The 13,790-nt window shown below is 36.9% G+C and overlaps 1 protein-coding gene across 4 annotated transcripts in view; it reads left to right on the top strand.

The window, feature by feature from the left end:
- The window catches only part of CCDC149 (coiled-coil domain containing 149), a 51,374-nt gene that overhangs the window by 26,571 nt on the left and 11,013 nt on the right, over nt 1-13,790 (top strand). For 2 of the 4 annotated variants that reach the window (XM_088163229.1, XM_088163228.1), the window contains exons 6-11: nt 386-558; nt 2,018-2,090; nt 3,401-3,485; nt 4,708-4,852; nt 11,019-11,095; nt 12,432-12,464. In XM_088163229.1, the coding sequence (XP_088019355.1) occupies nt 386-558; nt 2,018-2,090; nt 3,401-3,485; nt 4,708-4,852; nt 11,019-11,095; nt 12,432-12,464 (586 nt within the window). The remainder of the gene's footprint in view (nt 1-385; nt 559-2,017; nt 2,091-3,400; nt 3,486-4,707; nt 4,853-11,018; nt 11,096-12,431; nt 12,465-13,790) is intronic. The other 2 variants (XM_014891495.2, XM_014891493.2) reach the window with 1 other exon arrangement.

Here is a 13,790-nt window from a genome sequence, read left to right as displayed (position 1 = left end):
GTCTAAATCTAAGCATTTACAGGCTTTTTGACAAGTTCTTATTCAGTTGACTTAATTCTTGGAGTCCTAGAAATTATATGATAAAACCACCTTAATATATTTGTAGAGCAGAATTACAGTAGGGATTGAGGTCTCTCTTGCTGTTATGTTTTAATTGTTTTCTAGAAATTTTATCAAACAAATCTAACCAGTAAAGTTACTTAACTCCAAATTAATGAAATATTACTGAAATTGAGTAAAAATACCTGGGATTATGAGCTTTGAAAATACTTTTGATTGTCCAAAATCAATACCGTTCAAACATGTGCTGGTTGCTGTTTTCATTCTGGGTCCTATGTTAGCTGTTGTTTAAACTTAAACTAATACAGCTCTCCTTTCTTCTCAGATTGAGACTCTGAGGTATGATCTTCAGGCTGCACTGGATGAGTTACAGGATGTGAAAGAGGAACGCTCTGTTTACCAGGATAAGTCTGACAGACTAAACCAAGAGTTGAATCATGTCTTAGGAGGGCATGAAAACCGTATCATTGACATAGATGCTCTGTGTATGGAGAACAGGTGAGTGCATTACTGGTTCCCTAGAAAAACAGTGTGTTGTTTTAATAGGAGTATCAGGAAGTCAGTCACAACAAAACTTTGAAGAAAATATATCTAAGAATCAAAGCTAAGAGATTTTGGTAATTTGTTTTGCCTGGTTTGTTTATACTGTAGCTAAGCGTTAAATAATATTGAGAAATCTAGGCTACAGGAAATTACCAATGTTGTATTTGGCTACAGAGATGCCAGTGATGTTCCCAAATAAAGCTAAACAACGAAAAAGAAGAGAAGACCCATCACTGTATGACACCAAAAGCAAGAATATTAAAAATTTGTGTGTTCAGAAACTCCCAGTGAGCTGTAATGGATTAATCTTGAATTGGAAACAGGGACTTTGAGTACCCTGAGTTAACAGTTACAGACATAATTTTCTCCACAGGGAGAAGTTGTCAGCATGGAGTGATTTGCCAACAAAAGTTGCTGGTGAAATCACCCATGTAGATATTCTTGGTGGTTTCTTGGGAAAAGAATGTGTTTTATGGTCTCTACTAAAGATGACAGAGAGGACTCGCTGACAGAGCTATAGCAGGTATCTCCCTTAGTGTCAACAACTACCTTAAAGTGAAATAGAATTTGTAAGACAGTTTCCATTTACAAAAACTTATGCTTTAGGCAAGAAAGTGTACTACTAAAGGCATTACTTCTTCCCAGCAACTTCAGGGGTTTTTTTCTGTTTGGTGTGGCCTACAGAGTTCTGTAGCAATTTAAGCCCCCTCCTCCCATGACAGTGATGTGAGTTTTTTCTGTAAAATAATTAATAATTGTCACGAATCCTAATACAGCTGCAGTTATACTATATGAAAGAAGATATTTTATAAACCTTTTATACATAAAAAAGGTATTTTCCTATTTGGAAATAACTGTCTCATCCAAGTGCATAAACTCTATTAGGAAGAACTATACTGTTTCATTTAACTGTGTACCATTTTTCAACTATACAGTTAAATTTTCTACTTTGTGATTGCTAATGAGAAGTGCCAAGGAAGTGATGGATATTGCAATGCAAAAGTTCTGCATAGCTGAGTCTTGTGTTGACATATATACAAATCTTCATGTGTCCATCTCACAGACCTTGAAGTACAGAGGGAACACATAAATGCTTACTGACTATTTCCTCTAGACATACATATATTCTTTTAGCTTACTTCCCCAGAAACCTGACGACCAATACAAAATAGTTGTGCAACATGCTTGACAAATCTAACAGGAGGGCAGCCTCCTGTTCCGATGAAATTTGTTTCCCTACTTAATGTTTTATGGGGTCAAGAACAGTAAGATTTTGTTATTTCATCCCTCACAGAACTGCAGAGGGAAAAGAACTCTCAGTAGTCCAAAGAGAGGACATGCCAAATAGTAAAGAAGACTGCTTGAGGCAGTGTTTGAAGGTAACATGAAGTAAAGGATTACATTTCTTTTTCAGGTATCTTCAAGAGAGATTAAAACAACTTCAGGAGGAAGTCAACCTTCTGAAGTCCAGTATTACTAAATATAAGGTAGGATCTCAGTGTATCATCTAAACTGTGCTTCTTTGGAAGTTACTGTTCATTTTCATGTTAAATATGTTTGAAGAACAAATTTGTTCTTGCAAGAAAAATCCACCATTGACATTCTGACAATATTAGTATGTAGACATATTACATGCTCATTCTTCCTTGTAGGCTTCTTAGCTGAGGGTAGTACAAAGGGATACCTATTAAGAGTATTTTGAAAAATTAATGAAATTACTTTTTTAAGTTCTGTGGGAGAACCATTGCTTTGCTGGGGGACAGGTGATCAGCCTTCCAGCCACCTGGTAGGTGAAAAGTAGCAGATCACACAGTGGTGAATGACTGCAGCTGTGTTGCTATCACAAAAAGATCTTGTGTTCCTGTTCTCTGGTGGCTGTGCTATTTCTTCACGTAGCTTAATGGGCACTAAGCTTTCAATGTTCTTCTTTTCCTGAGTTAAGGTATGTGCTGTTTTACATAAAACCTTCAGGACTGATTTTTGCCTTTCCCAGAAGTTATGCACTCTTATTTCATTCTGCAAGTGATTTTGGGAAGTGGGAGGGGAGGGCTGCTTATCAGACCATGAGAAGGGTAATCTTAGGATTGTCAGTAGGACTTCTTCATTTAGGTCACTATAAAGTAGTCACGGCCCTGATTGTTTTTTGTGCATGAGCAAAGCTCCTCAAACTACCAAGCCCATTTCAGTGTCTGTTCCCACTTGCAGCTTGGGTCTCTTGGAGTGTGACTTAATTTATTGGTGATCTGGGGATTTTTTTATTGGTCTGGGGGATTTCACAGAACTGTAACTGAAAGAGCTGGACTTCTGTAGCAGGACCATTCTGCTTCTAATTCCTGAAAGTCACTATTTGGTATTTAAAAGGGCTCCTAGAAACTCTGGTAGAGGAGTTGGAACTTTCCCTTTGAAACCTATCCAAAGAAATTCTGGGAAAAGTCTGCTTTTGTTTCCAGTTGTTACTGTTTACAGGATACTGAAGTATCTTCACTGGCAGTCAGCAGGTCATTAAAAAATAGGCAAGTCTTAAATATATATTGTGGAGAGTGGGTGAGAGAGACTGCAGTAAAGTGATTACGATGAGACAGATGAGTCTTTATAATATTACAAAGACTTTAGGCTGGAGAATTATAATATTTGAGAGGTACACCCCCATAGTTTACTATGGATGTAAGGTCCAGGCCTTGCAGTACGGTCAGGCCTTTGCTCTGAGGCCAAAATTCAAAATTCCAGATTCCTTCCTCCTAATGACAGGATTTGTTGGCTACTGTTTTTCTAAATAAGATATTTGTTGTTTCCCTAGAATGCACTAGAGAGACGAAAAAATTCAAAGACTCATAGTAGATCCAGTAGCAGTGCTCTGACTGGAGTCCTTTCTGCAAAGCAAGGTATTGCATAAATGCAGCATGGTGTTGCATATCTCATTGAATTCCTTTCATCTAACCTCTTATTTCAGTAACCCTTCCCTTACCAACCAAACCAAAAGCTCTCTTCTTGTTCCCTGCTTATTACTATGTGTTAATTCTGTCCTCTTCTCAGTTGGCCTTACAATATAAAATTTGCCTCTGGATTGCCGCTTCTTCTTTTGTTAATTCTTTTGCCATTCATTCTCTCCCCCATTAGTTTTATCAAATATTTCTTTACTCTCTAGACCCTGACAAATCACTTCTTTATTCATCTCTTTGCTCTGCTAACAATGGCAGTCACAATTTGCATTCCAATGAAAAATAGACTGGGTGGTGGAGGAGGGGCACTAAGTCAGGTTTTCTGCTACTGTTCTTGGAAGCTTTTACATTCAGATGTTTTATGAGAAATCAGTCCCATATTTCCTCATGGGTAACAAAACGGAATAATCTCTTTTCCCTGTTTCAAAGAAAATATCAAGATTAGGAAAGAAAGGGAAGGAGAAAATTATTTGAAGCAAACAGTATAGCTTGCCACCCTACTGTTTAAATGTAGGTATATTCATACACACACGAGATCAGTAGTAAGTGACATGGTAAGTCAAAACTTATTTTTCTGGTTTTGACTTCTCTTTTCTCCTCTTCTCCATGTACTTGCATACCTGTATATATGTTTATGTAAAGAAGCAGAGCCAAATTCTAGTTACAGATTTTAATGATACCACTGAACGTCCTGATTTGGCTTGAAGGTACAGACTTTATGTTGCAGAGGAAGAGTTTGTGGGTGACTGTGTTTTCACACCAGTCTTAAATAACCTCAAGGATATAAAAAAATATATCTAAAAATGTATATAAAATATTCCCTGAAGGCTTTGGTTTTAAAGACAAGTTTTTACTAATTTGTAGAAGATTGATTTTGTATCCTTCTGAACACAAAGAATTCTCCAAAAGCAGAATCGAGTTAATGTAAGATGTGTCTGCCTATACTTGTTTGGCTATTACTGTGAATAACAGTCAACTTGGAAAGCCACTATATTTATGCCAACTAGAAATTACAGTTCTGATCTTTTCACTTTGTTTTTTAATTGAAGGAAAAGTATATGTATTCATTTAAGTAATTGGAGTAGTTCCTTAATGCTAAGTAAATGTTTGTGTTGCATCTCTGTGCGTGAGAAGCCCAAACTCATTTGTGTTTTTAACGTTATAGTCCAGGAGTTGTTGTCGGAGGATCATGGATGTAGTCTACCAGCCACACCACAATCCATTTCAGATCTCAAATCACTGGCCACTGCATTACTGGAAACCATCCATGAAAAAAACATGGTCATACAACACCAAAGACAAACCAACAAGTAGGTGGCATGACTTCTAAGTAAAATATCAAGCTATGGGAAAGTTAGTTTGGGGAAATATTAAGGGAAATGGGAAGGAAGATTCATTTTCACAGAAAATTCATCATCATGGTTGTGTGGTGGGTTCTTTAGTTTTTAAGACCGGATTTGTGATTTGAGAAAACTTACACTGTCATCTTAAATTCTGGGGTTGACAGAGACCTGTCTGCCTCTGCTAGGCAAGGATTGGTTTGCTGCTCAGGTGATAATACAAAGCAAACTTCTAGCAGGAAGCCTGTAGGGACAGCTAAAGAAAAGCTTCTGGGAGGAAGGACTTGAACTGAAGAGAGAAGATATGTGGTAATTGGTTGCCAATGTAGGAATTTTCTAATAATTACTGGTGGGATTAGTAAGTGCTGCTCCTAGAAGAGAGTCTGAAAGGGTTAATGTAACATTTAACACATGCTCAATGGCCTGTGTCGTACAGATGATACCTGTTCCTCCTAGAGTTAGTTTGGTAAAAGTTGAAGGAGATAAACACAGTTGGATTGCTACTATATGGATTTTTTAGAAACATCTGAACTGAAATTTAAAGGCGAATTTGTTTACTCTTAACTGTTCTGCTCATCAGTAGAATTCTTTGTGGCTTACAAAGAAGCCATATTACAGTTCATGGCAGAAAATAAAAAATTTGGACACATTTTGTGGCATTCTGATATTATTGTTCATATACAGTGTATAAAAATCAGAGCTAGGAAGTGTTCCTTGATTTCGTGCTCAATTTCACCCCCTATCTTTTTTTTGTTGGTGGGTTTTTTGTTTTGGGTTTGTTTTTTTTTTTTTTAACCCTGAGTCACTACTGGTAATCAGAGGTTATTCAGGCTTCTCAAAAGCACATCAGGACCAGATGCCAGCAACAGACAGACATCTTTCCTGAAAAGAAGTAGTACTGAAGTAAACTGTATTACACTAGAATGGATGATTCACTTTGAAAATTGAAACTTAGATACTAGGCAGACTACATTGCACCATTCTGAGTGATGTGGCAACAAAAGTGGTGGAGCAGTTAATAGCCACTTTTAATACTTTTGAAACAACAAATTCCTAATCAGCTAAAGGGAGACTAAAGTGGTGAAAATGTAACCCAGATCTAACTGATGGCAGCTCAGTCAATTCTTGTCGTGTAATGCAAGAGGAGTTGCTGCACAGAGTAGTGCTAAGGAAGGGCTAACACCTGCTTACTCCCTTCTTACTGCTAATGTAACATCAGAAGGAATCCAGAGAACAATTTTTATTGTTCCAAGTGTAACTAGTCTTTGCCTTTTACATCGTGATACTGTATCACTACCCAGTGTTTTATTTTTCACAATTTTTCTTTTTTTTGCAAAGTTCTTTCTTAGTTATGCATTTCTCTTTGCTGATATGCAGTCGCTTGCATTTCTCAAATATCACTGAAATGACTGTTTTCTGAGTCTACTCTTTCTGCTTTCAACTACTGAGTATGGGTTGTCTTGAGATAACCCACATGAGGAGCTACAATTCTTTTGTCTGTGTGTCCAACTGGTCATATGTAACTAATCAGAGTAGAGACAGAATATATGCAAAAACTACTATTCTGTGGCCAACAGAAGATCAGGTCTTAGAGGGAAGTGACAATCCGTATCAGTCCAGGGTCAGGAGTGTTCTCAGAACTGTAGTGTTACATTCAGTTCAGGGTGGTTCAGGGGAAAAAAAAGAAAGAGAAGTCCTGACCAAGTTGAGTGAAGAGCCTCAAAAACACTCCTATGTAGTATTCTCATTCTTTTTGCCACTTTTGGCTTTAGGTGGATTAAAGAAGCTATTTAGGAGCTAGGAGGAATGGGAACCACTACAAGTGGAAACACCTAAGACATAAAAATTTAATGTGAAAAAGGGAAACACAGGTAGGACATCAAGGATAAACATCGTTTATTTGAGATACAAATAAATGAGGGCACTTATTTGCCGTGTAAAAAGTTAAAAGTCTGCTGACTTGTGAAAATGGGAAAGAAACTGCCCGCTTGTTGGAGAAGGTTCAATGTGACTACAGTCAGTGCACAAGTTAAGTGGACAGGTTCATAAACTGGTACTAGTAGAAGATGCATTCTTTTGTTGAAGATGTTTCTCCAATCAAAATAGGAAGTTGAGAAGGATGTGAGGCTAGAGGGACTTGTAGTGACAAAAAGTTTTACATAAATTACAAAGTAGCAGTCTTTCCCTGTGCAGAGAGCATGTTTGGAAGACACATTTATTCTTTCAGATTGCTGCTTGAAGAAAGTGAGATTTATTAAGTAAAGAACATGAGATTTTGGGGTGGTTGTTTCATTTCGTGGAAGAAATTCTGCATTTGATATTTGATGGGTGAATGACCTAGTAGTGGTTCTCTCACTATCAGTAAATGAGATTTTTCAGACAACATGAACTTCCTTTCCCCCATATACAGTTAACCTACTGTAAGGTCTAGACCTCTTTGGTAGCTTGCAGATTGAGAGTTGGCCATATAAGTTTACAATAGCAGAACGTTGGATTTGCTTTCTGAATAACTGAAGCAATTACAAGACAATGGATTTTTTTTTAGTGTAGATTGGAATTTGGATGTTCTGTTGAAGTTTACTTCCTGTTCTTACACTGTTGTTAAAAAAATCCATTGCCACTTGTTCTTGGAAAAGACACACTACTATTATTGCCACTCTTCTAAAGATGTGGCATGTAAAAAGGAACTGTGGGAGGATGTGCCTAGGAACAAGTAGGCTAAATCTAGCCTTTATTTTTTGTCCCCAGTTTTCAGGAAAAAAAAGAAGTTGTTGGGAAATAAAAGATTGTTTTTCCAAGGTGGTTGGTAGGTACTAATGCTAAGTTCAAGTAATGTCCTGTGTTTTTCTTCACAAGGCCATTAGCTTAATTTGAAGAGGCAGTTGTAAATTAATTCTCTATGCAGCAGCGTGTTGCGAGATTAAACAGTTACATAAATGCACAACCAAATGGTCCTAGCTCTGCTTAGCAAATGGATAAACATCCTTTTTTATTCTACCAGCAATAAACCATTTATTAGATGTTCTTTTTAGTGCAATTCGTTCCTGAAATTACCAGCACTTGTGCAAGCTGGATCAGTGTAAAAGCTGCTCTGGTGGTTAGATATATTGGACTAATTTTAACATTTCTAACTTGGGCAAGTTCAGTCATGTCCAAAATTACAGAAAGGATTGTGTCAGTCTGTAACTTGAGCACATGTTTCCATGTGATGTGTAGGGCCAGATATGGGACTGTGACAGTCCTATTTACAGGCATTTAGGTGATGGAATCTCTATGAGAGTGTATGTCTTCTGGAGCAAGATCTAAATTAAAGTGAGATGAAGGCAGCTCAGGTGCTGTAAATTAGCACAGCTCCCTTCAGATCATGGCCATGTACGTTGAAAAGCATGAGAGAGCCAGAAAGAGGCTTCTGAAGTCAGGTGGGAGTGTTGCTGCTGTTGCACAAACAACAGTTTCTGTAAAACCTTATCCTGGAGGGAGGTTTATACTAACTCCCCTGTTGCAACAGGCACAGGACCAGAGAACAATGGAAATAGCTATCAGCACCTGTGTCTGTGACATGATCCTTCTGTTTTAGTTGAAGGATCTGGTTCAGTGTCTACAGATAAAAGAAGAGATTAGGGAATTGGGTGCTACCAACTGATACAGCCCCTTTAAAAATGCCTACCCAGGCCACCACAACTCAGTCTTCCCACAGCATGTATGGAGCTCACAAATTATCTGGAGGTCTCAGGGGAAAGGAAGAAATGTGATAAACCACATTGTGTTCAGAATAGCTTACACATTTATCTTTCAGAAATTTATTGCTGTAAGAACTTGCAGCTTTATTTAGGGTTTATTTCTCCCATACCTGTCTTGGGAAAATGGGTTTTTTAAGCAAACTAGAATGATACTCATCACTGAATGTATTTTGCTCTCTTCCTGAATGAAAGGAATGGTGTTAAATATTGTCCTCCACTGTTGCCAAGCATAGTTCTGAGACACAAAATGATCCTTTTATATGAGAACCTGCAACAAAAATTATTAAAAAAATAACTCAATGCCTCTTCTGAGGATTCAGTAGGTATTATCAGGATATATTATTTCCAAAACCATTAGAAATAGTGTGATACAGCTGATAAATAAATTACAAAATTTAAGTGAAGCAAGAGAAAAGTGACTTTGCTGTTGTTACCTGAATAACAGGAGCAGTAGTAATAAGTTATTACAGAAGAGTGAGTTTCCTTCTGTGGTATGGCTAGCTGGCAGGGAGGGCAGCATCCTTCCCCGTTGTCTGCCCTGGAACTAGTGGTGAACTGACAATAATAGTAAGGATTAATAATGCTAAACTTCTGTCTCCTTTGTAGTGACAATCGTTAGCCAAATCAACATTGTTTTGTCAGCTTCCTGCCAGAAGTAACATGATGAGGAAGAAGTCTTACATCATGTCCCTGTAAGCCTGGGGAGTTCCACGTTCCTTAGCTGACCCTTTGTGAGGCCTTAGGCAGGAAGGTGAGAATGGGCTCCCAGTGTGCAAGGTGGAGTTTCCTGAAAGCTGCTCCTTGCCTTTTGCTGTCAGCTCTTGTGTTGTACTGCAGAGCCCAATTGCTGGATATCAGGGTTATGAAAACAGTGTTATTAAGGCTTTCTCATACCAGATGGAAGCATTCTGAAAGTGAAATTTAGACTTGAATAATTTTGCATTTAATTGGAGAAGACAGTAGTAGATCCATCATCACCTTTTTAACCTACTGAAATACTGGGTTTCAGTGGGGAAATAAACATAATTGATATGTCTTTTCTCCCCTGCTTTTGAATGTGATGGACTGTTCTTTTTAGTTGATGGCCCCCTGTACCTCTCAGTGCTTTCTTTGATGTTTATTACAAGCCTCCTCTTTCTGTTTTACATTCGGTCTCTCATCTTGATATTTTTGTAATCTTTAAAATACATATAGGCTTTTATGGTGTCATTACAAGAGACTCACAGTAGACATTTCAAAAATGCTTACTCCTTGTTAATAAATTTTTCTAGCCCCTTTGATATTTTCTGGGCGTGCTATTCTTCGTGTTCTTCCAGCATCTGCCGTCTTGTCAGTAATGACATTCCCAGTGTGCTCAAATGTCTGCACATAAAGCCCTTGCTGAGGAGCTCTCAGTGCAGTATTACACAGCTCTGGTATGCACAGGAAGATACTATTGCCTTGCTGGGCTGGGATATGCTGCTTCTCAGCATTCAGTGCAAATTTAACTGACTTATCCTGTTGCTGTAATTTGATGAGTAAAACTTGCTGTCCATAATCTCTGCTGTCATGTTTAGAATTGGTGCCTTGTCTAGATTTCTCAGTCTAGTGAGTATTGTTTGGGATTTATTTAAAGATTTTGACTCTAGCAGACTTGCTGTGCCTGTGAAACGCTTGCAAAAATTCGTTGGATAAACGAGCCTTCTTTGCAAGATAGAAATCTCTCATTTGATCTGGAGAGAGAATTAAGACTAAGAGTTAAATCCTGCAGGAGAACTAACTGCAAATAGTATTTGTGTATGAAGTCAGATACAAAAGAAGACATGACCTGAGAAATACAGTGAATACTGAGTGGGTGATAAAGGCACTAAAGAGCTTGAAGCTTTTTAGTAAAGTAGAAGGCAGTTCAATGCTTTAAAAAAAAAAAAAAAGTGTAATAGAAAAAATATTCCTTGCCATTTTAAGCAATCTTAGTGATAGAGAAAACTCCCTGAATAAAGGACTAGCAAAAGTTTTATCTTGGAACTTCAAAGTCAATCTAGATGTTGTCTTGAGTCTTCCATATTTTGTCTGTGTAGCTTTTACCTTCTGGTTTTAGCTATAAAGAAAATAAAGAGATATTTGCAAGCAAGAAGATAGAAATATTGTGAGTTGCTTTTCTTTTTCTTTTCTGCAAAGACTGAATGTCCAGTACATCCTAGGCTTTTTTGCTTTATTAAAAGCATGGTATAGATTAGACAAATATATTTAATTTTCTTTTAATTCTGGGAGAGGTTGTCCATTGCTGTTAGTGAAAAAGAGATGACTGTATACAGGTTTACTGCACTAGTTAAGTAGCAATTTAAAAATTAAGCTGTAGTCATATAAGTAATTTGGCTTTGGTTACCTTGGTATCACAACTATTCTTTTTCCCAAAGAATTCTAGGTAATCGAGTGGCAGAACTAGAAAAGAAATTAAGAACTTTGGAAATCGCTGGCTTGTGGAGTCTTCCAGGTTAGTAAAATTTCAAGCTAATAACTTGTATTATTCCATTTTCAAGGGTATGTTAGCATTTAAGAGAAGTTTGGCCATAATTTTTTTTAATGACAGTTATTTTGTGAATGTTTTGTTGAGCACATTTGCAAAACTAGAAATGTCTAATAAATGTGAAGTGGAAAGCAAAAATCACTAGACTTTGTAAACTCTTAAGTCAAATATGTATTGAAAAGGACATGAAAAGTGCTAAAAAAAAGTTTAAATATTGAAATAATCAAATTCTTTCCATAGACAGCAGGGAAAAAAAAAGTGAACTATTTTATTTAAACATTGAATAAAATGATACACAGGTTATTGGTCATTATGTTTTTCAGCCAATTTTATTTATTAATTTTGTACTTCTTGTAAACATAGATTTTGTTTTTTACTGTTTTTAAATGCTTTTCTGTAGAATCATAAACTCCTAGAAATTGGAAATGTAAATAGTCCTAAATTTTCTAGTCCATCTCTCCAGAACTGGCTTATTCCCTATAGTGCCTTAAGTATTGTATTTGGTTTTAAATTACTCAAGTAATGGGAGATTAATCTGCTTCCTAATAGACATTGTTGTTACGAAAATGTGCAATATTTAATTTACATTTACTTTTTGGCTTCTTGTCTTCCCATTGCACCTAATTGTGTCTTCCATAACCACTGTAAATTATGCTACTTTACTGGTGGTGTTTGCATCATTAGGCTTTGTTGTTTACAGATTCCTATCAGTGCTAGTAAGAGTGGGAAAGAGTAGTTTAGGCTTCTGTTTTTTTGGCTCTGCTTTTTCCACCTAACCTGTACATCTAGAAGAAAACGTTTGACAGAGCTGAAGAGCCCTTGTAACAAACCTGTTGGGGCTGATGTTGTGTATTTCTGCTTCAGCTTGCCTGTTTGGGCTTTCTCAGTCCTGCTTGACTCTTTCCAGAACTAGAAGTCCCAATCTGTTTTCATACATTTCTCCAGAGTTAGTCACCTAACACGTGTAGTGTCCTTAGTGCATTCGTGCCTCCCCACATTCTCCAAGAGGTGAAGGTGAAATGTTTGTCTAAGACCTTGCTAATGCAGTTTAGTACATTACTACAAACACATCTCTCAAACTCGCCGGTTCAAGGTACTGTAGGGGTTTGTTTTGTTTTTCAAAACCAGTGTTCCATAAAATTTTTACACTAATAAATGCTGCACTTCTCATGTTTGCAAAATGTAGTTTGAAAAATGGAAGTGGGAACTTCTTACACCCTATTGATCAATGTAGGTAAAGAATCAAGTTAATGTTTATACAATAACAACTGTCTCTTTCCTTCCTTTCTTTTGCTGCCTGAAGGCCTGAGCTACAATGTCTCAGTGGGATTTGGGAGTAGGTTCTGCTTAACATATTTTTCTAGTAACTGATCCTAGCAGTACGTTAAATATTGTCATTGCATGTAAATAAATGGAAATGTTACCTGAACATTTTTATATCCAGCAGATTATGATGTTCAGTCAAATGAGTTAAATGACCACAGGAGAAATAGAGGCTGCTCTACATGAAAATTCATTTGCATTAAGGAAAATAGTAAGAGGGGATAATCTTAAATATTTTAAAAGGAATTTTACACTGGAGTGTGAGTTCTGTTGAGTGCTGTGGTTTTTGTTGATTTTTTTTGCTTGCCTTTTAAATCAGGAGTGCACCTTTGTTTCCAAGTGCACTCTAATCCTGAGGTGATCAAAAAGAGCTTTGCAACACCTGGAGGGTCACCAGTTTTCTTTTCAGAGCATGTAAAGCATCCGCTCCATAAAACAGCACTGTGTAACAATTAGTGTGGGAATACCACAATGGATTCTGCAGCTGAGTGTTGGCTTGGGTGAGGAGCAGAACATGGAGAGTATCTCATCTAGTCAGTCTTAAATCCAGAGTGAAAAAATATTATTTGCTTGTGAGGGGAATTTTTTGTCATTGAAAAAAAGTGCAGATAAAAGCTGATGTTCATTCTAGCACTGAAAGAAATGCACATTACAAATTGCAGGATTTTAATCTGAAGTTAATGTTCCTACTTAGTCATCATTGTTTATATAACATTTATAACTTATACTGTCACCATGATAATAATATCTTCCAAGTGCTGTTAATATGCTTGATCCTATTGAAGAAAGATCTTGAATGCCTCTGATTTTCATACATAGGTGTCATATATCATAGGTGACATATTTGTCATCTGCTTTTTGAGAAAGTCATGAATGAACTATGGGGAAGCTAATCAACAGGAAGTGCCTATTTAATTTTTGAGAAGGTAAAATTTCATTCCCTGTGGAATTTCTGCCTACCAGACTTTATATTGTCCTGCTTAGAAAATGGGCTTTAGTTAAATGAATATCTTGTGAGGTTTGTTTTCATTGCAGAAAAGAAAGCAAGTTTGGGCATAGATTTGGCTTTGGTTTTCTTTTTGTGGTCCTACTTCCCTTGAGAAGGAAGCAGAGAATGTGATGTTTATAGAAGCATTTAATTCTTTGCTTTGTCTTGGCTACATTGTGGTTGAAATATGCACACAAATAAGTTAAATGTATTCAATAACATTACATAATAAACACCATCATATTCTTTTCGCAATCTGATGTCACTAGGCATTCAGATAGGTAATTCTGTATTTTTTTAAATCTATAATTTCCTGAAAATTCCAGATTTCCACTGGAAAAAGCCTCTAAG

This window comes from Sturnus vulgaris, chromosome 4, assembly GCF_052056855.1.
Source record: "Sturnus vulgaris isolate bStuVul1 chromosome 4, bStuVul1.hap1, whole genome shotgun sequence".
NCBI classification, from domain to species: domain Eukaryota; kingdom Metazoa; phylum Chordata; class Aves; order Passeriformes; family Sturnidae; genus Sturnus; species Sturnus vulgaris.
Note: the sequence above shows the minus strand (reverse complement) of the source record. Positions and strands in the feature narration are given on the sequence as shown.